The sequence below is a fragment of the Eimeria maxima genome, genomic scaffold, assembly GCF_000499605.1.
Source record: "Eimeria maxima Weybridge genomic scaffold, Emw_scaff288, whole genome shotgun sequence".
In the NCBI taxonomy this organism is placed as follows: Eukaryota; Apicomplexa; class Conoidasida; order Eucoccidiorida; family Eimeriidae; genus Eimeria; species Eimeria maxima.
Window position 1 is genome coordinate 7,808 of NW_013565729.1, and position 9,272 is coordinate 17,079.

The following is a 9,272-nucleotide window of genomic DNA, read 5'->3' on the forward strand; positions in this document are numbered from 1 at the left end:
TGCATGCATGCGCCAGTGTGCGCGCAGACGCAAGTAAAAGCGAGCGTTGCCTTTATACGAGCAACAACAACCACCTCTCTTAACAGATGTTCAACTCTAGCGCAACAGATGCTGCTGCTGCACTGGCTCAGCTGCTGCATTACTGCTACTACTGCTGCTACTACTGCTGCGGTTATGGTTTTGCGGGTCTCTCCCGGATTTAGGCGGGATTTTTAGCTCCGCTATCTATTTCTGTTTACCTGCTCTTGTCTGGCTGCGCTGCCCATATTTGCGGTACCTACCTAGCTAGATGGCTCTCTAACTAGCTTGATGCTGTAGAAAGGCGCGTTTCTGATTGTTCAAATATGACTCCATGCAGCCTGATAGCTGGGTAGTTCCTCAGGTGTGTTTCTTTGTCTGTTGTTGCGCTTGGTGCCGCTGCTGTTGTTGCTGCTGCTGCTGTTTCTGCTGGCGTTCAGCCTGTTGCATATCTTGCTGCTGCTGCTTGAGTTGCATTTCCTGGAGCACCTGCTGGTCTGCTTCTTTCCAAGCCTTTGCCATTTCTAATGCCTGTTTGCAGTCATCACGGCAGAATAAGAAGAAACCCTGCAGCTCGGCCATAGCTGTAGACGGATAGGCAGCGCAGAGAGCAGCAGCAAAAGAACAGCAAACAAGAAAGGTTAATACGCCGGCTTCTCTCTGTCCCCCAAGAATGCACGCAACGCAACTCAATCACACCAAACAAGCGACAAGAAGACTCATACAAAACAAGCCTGTACAGGCCATACCCTCCGGCATCCATTAACAAATACATGCAGCAGTTTGTTAGTTGCTCTTTCTGTATATGTATGGTTATGAATGTGGTATCTACAAATATGTTAATATACATATTCATTATGTTCGTCTGGGTGTATGTATGTATAAATCTATATGCAACGCAATATGAACTTTAAGAGAGTGCGGAGTGGGGCGAGTGGGAATGGAATAGGCGAGCAGCTGACAACGAGGAGAGAACAACAGCAGCAGCAGAGCAGAGCTGGGGGAGCAGGCCAGAAGAATAGACAAGAGCAGCAGCTGCAGCAGCAGCAGGTGTTTCTGCAGCAGAGTCAGAAGCAGCAGGCAGAGCAGCTGCATGGCGATATATCGTCCTTACTAATGCGGAGAGGAGACAAAAGAGAGACGAACTCCTCCGCAGCTTCCTCTGTTGCATCTGGTAGAAAACGGAAAAACTGCAAGTAAAATCATAAGAAACAGAGACAAGCCAACAAATCATAAACAGACACTGACATGACAGACAAGAGGGACGGAGACGAAGATACAAGGAAACACATAGAGGAACGAAGCAAAGACAGATGCAAGGAGCGCAGAAAAGCAGAAAACAAGAGAAAGCAAGAAAAAACAATTCAGCGAGAGACAACCAAAGAAACAGAAAAGGAAACAAGAAACGAAAACAAACAAGAGAATAGATGAAAAAGAACAGGAAAAAGAAAACTGACAAAAAGCGACTAAAAAAAAAAGAAAAGAGGAAAGAAAGAAACAAATGCCAAAAGAAATAAAGAAAGAGTTTACCTGTTTCTTAAGCTGATGAGGGGTTGCATACCCAATGCGGACCTTAAGATCGACTCGGCCCGGACGTATTAAGGAGGCCGGCAACCTGCAGATACACACCCTGCAGTTGGTGCTGCTGCTGCATGCAGCAGCGGACTTTCTTTGCACACACGTTGATAGTTGCAGCAGCTGCTGCTGCATGGGGCATGCAGCCTTCCTTTGCACAGTTCGCGACAATCGCTAAATGGGTCGTCGAGGGGAAGAAATACAACACTCGTGGAAGACAGGAACAGAAGAAAGAATAATAGTAATAATAAATGAGCAGAGATGTAAAAGAAGAGACACAGCAGAAAGACAATTATAGTAAATCAACTGCATTGCATAAAAACAACAATACAGAGAAGACTAAGAAGACTACTTAATTGTACTACATTAAGTGTGCATTGTAAAGAAAACAAATACAGAAAAGAAGGAAAGAAATAATATTAATAAATAAACTGCTGACCTCTCAGGATGGTTTGTTGTTAGGAATATAATCCTCTCTTCCGTTGCCACTACCTGTCATGCAACACATACAAACCACGCCATGCTAGATCGTACTGCTGTTGCTGCAGCAGGAGCAGCAGCAGCCGTACTACCGGATGCTCTCCACGGTGACAAGAGGGCAACGGCACCAGAGCAGCATAAGCAGCTCAGCAGGAGCAGCAGAGCAGCAGCATAAGCGCAGTACGTACACCATCGAGTGCATTGAGGAGGCCACTGAATGTGACGCTTCTTGCACCGAAGGGATTAAGGGATAGCTGAGTTAAAGTGGGCCTATCTGCTGTTGCTGCTGCTGCTGCTACTGTTGCACCCTCCTTTTCACTTGCTGCTTCAGAACGGCGGATGGCGCCGTCGATATCTTCCAGCAGCAGCAGCGAACGAGGAGGGACTGTCCTGTCGAGGCAACGCAGAGAATGCAGCACGTTAGGATTAACAGTGCAGCAGCAACAGCAGCAGCAGCGGAATTCTTTATCGCTCTTCTTGAGCGTCTCTCTCTCTGCCCCCGACTCCTCTCCCAAGGGTAGCCCCACGAAGACCAAATCTCCAGCAGGGCTATCTCAAGCAGCAGCAGCGGAAGGAACAAGGGCAGCACGGCAGGTGCAGCAAGAGTGCAACGGACACAGTAGGAGCAGCAGAGCAGGCGAAGCAGCAGAATAGATGCAACCCGAATGCAGCCGAAACAGCAGGAGAAGCAGAGAATGAGCAGCACGAGTGCAGTGTTTGCAACAGCAACAGCAGCAGGTAAGGTTGGGTATATAGAATTGTAATACGTACGCGAGTAGGTATTGCAGTCTGTCATCTGTAAGATGAGGGTCGGCAATATTAAGGACGCAAATATTATATTTAAGTTTTCCTGCTAAGGCTAAGACAAAGCTGCTCTTACCACAGCCGGGGGGGCCATGCAGAAGATAACCACGACGATAGGGAATTCCTCTACTTAAATACCAAGAGGAAGAAGAAAGAAATCTATACACATCTGCTAATAAACTCTCTGATACACCCTCTAAAGATACACACACACACACACACACACACACATACACACACACATGTGCAGGAAGTGTAGCAAATGCAGCAACAGCAGTAGGACGAGAAGCAGGATGAGGGAGGAGCAGGAGTTACAACAACAGCAGCAGTAGCAGCAATAGTCGTCAATGCGACACAAAGGGGGAAAAGGAAGAAAGAAAATATAAGACACAGATAAAGAAGGCGACAAAAGCAACTTGCCTGCTAACACAACTGACTCAAAAGGTCGCAGCCTCTTTGGCTCTCCGTACTTCCTCCACTCTTGTCCCGTGCTGCATCCAATCCGCAGCAGCAGAAACAACAACTACTATAGCAACAACAGCAGCACAGCAGACACCCTTGGGGCGAACGTAGTTCTGACTAGCTGCAAGCTGAGCCTGCCATTGACTAATGCAGCAGAGGCAGCAGCAGAGGAAGCAGCAAAGGGGGAAACACCAGCAGCAGTGGTTGTCCCAACCTTCTGTAGATAACTGTCTTTCCCTCTTCTCTTTGAAGCGCCGCCTCTCGCGCTTCGTTGAGCTGCAAGCACGCGCAGCTAGCAGATTGCTGTGCATCCATGGGGTGTACGTACGCCTCAAGGATGAGACAAGAGGATGATATACAAAGGCACCACTCTTTCCCTTTCTTACCTTCGGACTACCATACAGAGGAGATCACACGGGGTAGGAAGGCGTCCATTCTGCGCTAACTAGCACCTACCTAGCAAGCTAACTATGGAGGGATCCAGCTATAGCCAGTTGGTTAGCTATCCAGCTAGCTATCTATTTATCCAGCTAGCTAGCCCGTCAGCCAATGAATTAGTAAGCCAGAGCTATTAATAGAGCTATCTATCCAGTTAGCTAGCGATCGAGCTAGTTAACTATTATTAGTTACTTACTAGGTCGGATAAGCAGTGTTTATATAAGGACAGAGTGGTAAGGGTAAGAGTCTCCCAAGGCGATCCCGAGCTAAAGTCCACCACCTCCCCTGACCGCTGACGATCTACAAGCAGCAAGGCCTTCTTATATCGCAGCACGTGCTGCCCTGCATATACACCCCACAGCAGCAGCAACAACAAGGTATACTCTATGTAAAACCCTGCTCTTCCTGCAGCAGCTCTTGCAGCTGCTTCTTCTGCTGCTGTTGGTGTTGTAGATGCAACACACCTGGGCTGGGGACAAAGTTAAAGACCGCCTCCACATTCCCCGCTGCGTCCTTCCCGTAAGTTGTCTCTACGCCAAGGTGCAGCGAACACTTCCCTCTGAGATCATGCACCACACGCCTCTTGCTGCTGCTACTATTGCTGCTCGTGATGCTGCGACTGATGCAACGCCTGGTAGTGCCCCAGCCATAGAAACAATAGGGTTGAGCCCATGAGAACCAGCAGCAGTTACAGAAATAGCAGCAGGAGTAAGCAGAAGCAGCCGGTAGCAGCAGCAGCAAGACCTTTTATGTTTGCGTGCATACTTGGCAACGAGCCATTGCATGACCCAAGGATAGGCGGGGTCTCTAATGGGCACCTCAAGGGACGTCAGCAGCCGTCGCTTACATATACCCTTTAAAGCACGAGTACCAGCTCTTGTTATAGAGGCAGCAGCACCTGAGTAAGGAAGTAAAGAAGGATACAGAGATACACTAGCCCAACCACACGGCGGCAGGAGGCAGCATACAGAACTCACAGATGCATGCAGCAGCAGCAATAGAAGCACAGCAGCAGAACAGCAACAGCAACCTCAAGAGTAAAACAGCAGCAGCAACAATCGCAGCAGCAAGACCAGACGACATACCTAGACCCGCCAAACCAAAGCCTGCACAGAAGTAAGGGTTTTCACTAAGGAAATCAGGGAGCCATCGTTTTAAAGAAGGAGGCAGGGAAGGTCCCCTAGAAGGATCCCCTGTTGCCGCCTTAATGAGAGTACTGGAGGAGGCCCCTGGCTGCGGTTCCATCAGCACGAACGTGTGGGGCCCCCAGAACCAATACTTCGTGTCCGCCGTTGCCACTAAGCAGCAGTCCAAGACAGATATTCAGAGCAGAAAAGGGATAAAACAACAGAGAAAGGGAAAGAGGGGAAAAAAGGCTTTGAGACACACAAATGAACAAACATCTAAGGGGGATGTTCTGGTTCAACCTTTCTGCCAGAAGCTACGCGAGTTGTTACTAGGTTGCAGAATAAAAATTTTCTTAATCAGTTTCTTAGGATGATCCTATCTAATAAAATCTATTTTTACGGTGAAGGCAATTGCTGAGTAGCCTCCTGTCTGCCTTACAACCGCCCCGAGTGTCTGCAGGCCCCGCAGCCGACTGACTCGATTTGAGCTGCCAAACCTAACGTGCAACCCAAGACAGAAACCCCTTGGCAAATGAGATTTCAATAAAGGTATAAATAAGAAAAATGGAAAAAAACAAGAGTTTCAAGTCGGGTAATCGCAGTTACACCTCCAAATGCCAGAGCACTTCATGCGGTGGGCCCCCAGGGGGCCCCCTTGACAGTGAGTCGAAAGCAGCGCTCGATGGCATGTTACTCCGTCCCATAATTATAAATACAGTATATTTCTTATACAGTTTGGAAGAAAAGAGAAACAAGTTAATCCCCTTTACTGCGTGCCCTTTAGCTCAAGAGGGGCACTACCCCCCAAAAGTTTTTTTGAGCATAACAAACTGCCCCAAATCGCTCTTGCCCTGCGTTATTTCGAAGTGTTTAATACTGCCCTGACCGTTGATGTTTTAACTATGCCACAGGAACTTTCGAGACACGTTCTGCTCCTAATGTCCCTTTAGAAGCTTCTGATGACCGCCCACATACATAGATATTTACCCGCAGTCCGAACTGTGTAGCAGCGACATGTACAGGACGTCCTATTTCGTCACTTAAACACGAAGGAGCACCAATCTCTGTCTACTCTCTTAGGCCCCTGGCCCATAAGAGGTACAAGAAAGACAAATTCATCGCCTCTATTGTGCGGGTAAGCACACTCCTTCGTCTCTACCACACACCAGCAATACAGCAATACAGTTACCCATACACTGGGGTTGCTGTAGTTGTTTGCAGCTTGTCTGCTGCAAGTGAAGCCAACAGAACACGATCAAAGATAAACCAATAATTTCCATTGTTTTGCCATCTAGCGAGATGGCGAACTACTGCCTGCTATCGCTAGATTGGATGACACAGCACAAGCACGAACGCGAGACCAATGCACAAGCACTAACGCAAGAGCCCTAATGGGGTGGGCAAAGGCGCTGGCTGCAACATCCGTTTCTCTCTTTATATAATATGGCCACGCTGGCGGCGACACAGAATTTTCTTTCTCTGTATCTAGAAAACAGACGGCGGGTTTCGCGATCTGTCAATTGCTAGAAAAAAATCAATAGCGGATGATCCCTTGCACTGGCCAGTCGTTCCGAGGCTATAAGCGCCTGTTCGCTGGCTAGGGCTGCTTTGGTGATGCATCACTGCCTGAAGCTGACTGCAAGCGGGGTGCACTGGCGAAGTTGAATAAGTCATTTAGACTCTCCTTCTGGTGAATTCGGCGAATTGCGTCCGCCAATAAAATGGAAATGGAAAGAATTTTTATTTTCTTGCAACTAGTGACCATAGGCCGTGCCTGAATAATCCACAAACACAATAAAAGACAAAAATGGCTATATGAACGGATTTCGGACTGGAGCGGTGTACGTACACCACAACAAATCTGTGCACAGTCGCTCAACGATCTGTCATCACTTTTATCCTTCTGCATCAGACAGTGCCAACTGACTTTGATTGTGTCCGTGATGACGACCTCTTCCAGTGCACTTTTTTGGATCCTGTCTATCGCAGGTCCGCTAAACAGGCCGTGCGTGGCAAATGCATAAACTCTCTTTGCACCCTTCTTCTTAAGCTCCCTGGCGGCTTCCACCAAGGTACCGGCGGTATCGATCATGTCATCTACGATGATAGCGTCGCGTCCCTCTACAGATCCAACAAGATCCATGCTTTCCACTTCGTTCGCCTTGATCCGCCGCTTAATCAACATGGCTATCGAACAATCTTTGTAGCCACGGCGAACCATTCCTTCCTGAAACTTGCGCGCCCTGAACACGAAAGCGGGAGAAAACGACAGAGAAGAAACCTAACATGAAAATTCAAAACTTTATTGAATAAATGAACACGATGAACAGTCTTGGAGGACACATCCGAAGACAAAGACTAGAATGCAAACAGCAAATGATCCCATTAGGCCTTTAAGTATTCGATGCCCTACCTATAGACGCCGCCAGCATCAGGGGAAACAACGACCGGCTTTTCCAAATCTTTCGACTCGAAATAGTCCAAGCCAACAATCTGTGCCTCCACATTATCTACCGGCACACGAGGGCCGAAGAAACCTTGAATCTGCCCGCAGTGCAGATCTACCGCAACTACTCTGTCTACGCCCATAGCCTCCATCATCCGCGCAACATCCGCCTAAAATACAAACAAAAAGAAGCCTGCATATCGTTCTACACAACCAAGAAGGCTACCAGGCATAGCCAACAAAAGAGAAAGATGCCCCCGTCCACATGAAGCCACCCTTATAAAAAACGAACGACTAATTCGCACGCATGCATGCATGCACAATATTCTTCATCCATGAGATCAATTGGGTGATGGCGAAGATGCACGGTAGAGAACTGTTAGTTTAACGGAAGGCGCACCGCTGAGATTGGGACTCGGCTATTCATCTTCCTGTCTTGTCTGGCATATCCAAAGTACGGAATGACTGCAGTAATCTTTTTGGCGGAAGCGCGGCGGCAAGTTGAAATCATTAAGAGAAGCTCCATGAGGTGGTCGTTGACAGGAGTGCTGGTGGGTTGGATGATGTAAACATCTTTCCCTCTAAGAGAATCTAAAAACTGAATGTTTACTTCTCCATCGGCAAATCGACCTACAGAAACCCTCCCCAAACGTGTGGAGAGTCTTTCTGCAACGGCTGACCCCAAATGCTCATTCGCAGTTCCCGTGAAGAGCAACGCGTCACCAAGTTTCCTCGCGAAGGGCTGGCTCTCCCTGGATCTCCAGAGGGGGTTTTCATGATTCTTATCACCATTAGGGCCTTCGCACATAGCGGTGGACTGACCGCGAGGGTCGATGGCCGCAACAAACAATGCTGAGCCTGCAGCAGCACATGCTAGAGCTGCAATTCGAGCATTGAATCTGCTGGAGTATGAGCCGGAATTAACTACGGAGGAAGAGGAAAGGCGATACGCCCGGGCCAGCCGGGCGAACGCTGCCATCCTAACTAAGTTGAAGGCCTCTCGTCTCTATGAGGGGAAGAGAAAGAGAGGCGGCGGGCTAGATGAGTATGAATGGACACCTGTTCAGTGTGTTCCAATCGATACAAAAAACAAACAAAAGCCCTCTAATTTGCCTCCTTTCCAACAGATAAAGAGAGGAGTGGTTGGCACAGGCCTGACCGAGGCTGGGAGAAGGACACTCACTGGCTCTCTCTGTCCTTCACGGCGGAGCCCCACAGCAATCGTTCAACAGCCGCTCCCTCGTACAGGCATTTACAACTAAAAGTAATAAAATTATATCTTTTCCTAATTAATTTTTTGGATTACCTAACAAATGGAAGGAAAACAGATAGTCAGACAGAGCTAACAACTCTTCATTCATCCGCATCTGCTGTTGGGGAGCGGCGGAGGCTCGAGGTGGCAACCACCCCACTGCGGAAGTTTTCTGTTCTTGTTGCTGCAGCAGCAGCAGAAGCAGCTCACATAAGCCTTCAAAAATAATTTACATGTAGACGTAATTGTAGCGGGGGATAACAATTGGAATTCGCCACCCTTTACGAGACATGGCTGGTATGTAGGTGTATAATATATATGTAAATAGATGTATTATATATAGCAACAGGCAGTCAGCCAAGATTTCATGCCATTTGCCCATTTATATATTAACATACGAGCATTTAGCAGAGGTTCATATTAAGGATTCCTCCTCTCTTAGCTGCACTATGCGAGGGACCCTCAAATGGGAATATCAGCCATACAAAATTTAAGTGTTGTTTTTCTTAGCTGTTAGGTCGGTGCATCCATGCCATGCCTGGAGGGATACTTGGTAGTTGCTTTAGAGGAAATGATGCAATACTAGAAGACAAATAAATCCACCGACTGCACGATCTGTCTGCCGCCGTATCGTCTTACAAGGGGCACTCGCATATCTTGCAGTGTAAAG

At 48.0% G+C, this 9,272-nt stretch overlaps 1 protein-coding gene across 1 annotated transcript; it reads right to left on the bottom strand.

Annotated features, from left to right (window-relative positions):
• Window positions 1–378: 378 nt before the first annotated feature.
• On the bottom strand, window positions 379–8,158 carry EMWEY_00026560 (phosphoribosylpyrophosphate synthetase, putative; the record flags this gene model as incomplete). Its single annotated transcript, XM_013481175.1, has 16 exons — window positions 379–602; window positions 1,133–1,208; window positions 1,549–1,633; window positions 2,033–2,085; window positions 2,262–2,463; window positions 2,845–3,073; window positions 3,458–3,473; window positions 3,974–4,119; window positions 4,625–4,675; window positions 4,863–5,075; window positions 5,344–5,392; window positions 6,094–6,130; window positions 6,542–6,678; window positions 6,832–7,147; window positions 7,318–7,520; window positions 7,751–8,158. 16 exons carry the CDS (start codon window positions 8,156–8,158, stop codon window positions 379–381), a joined length of 2,445 nt encoding a protein of 814 aa, XP_013336629.1.
• Between the last annotated feature and the right edge of the window lie 1,114 nt (window positions 8,159–9,272).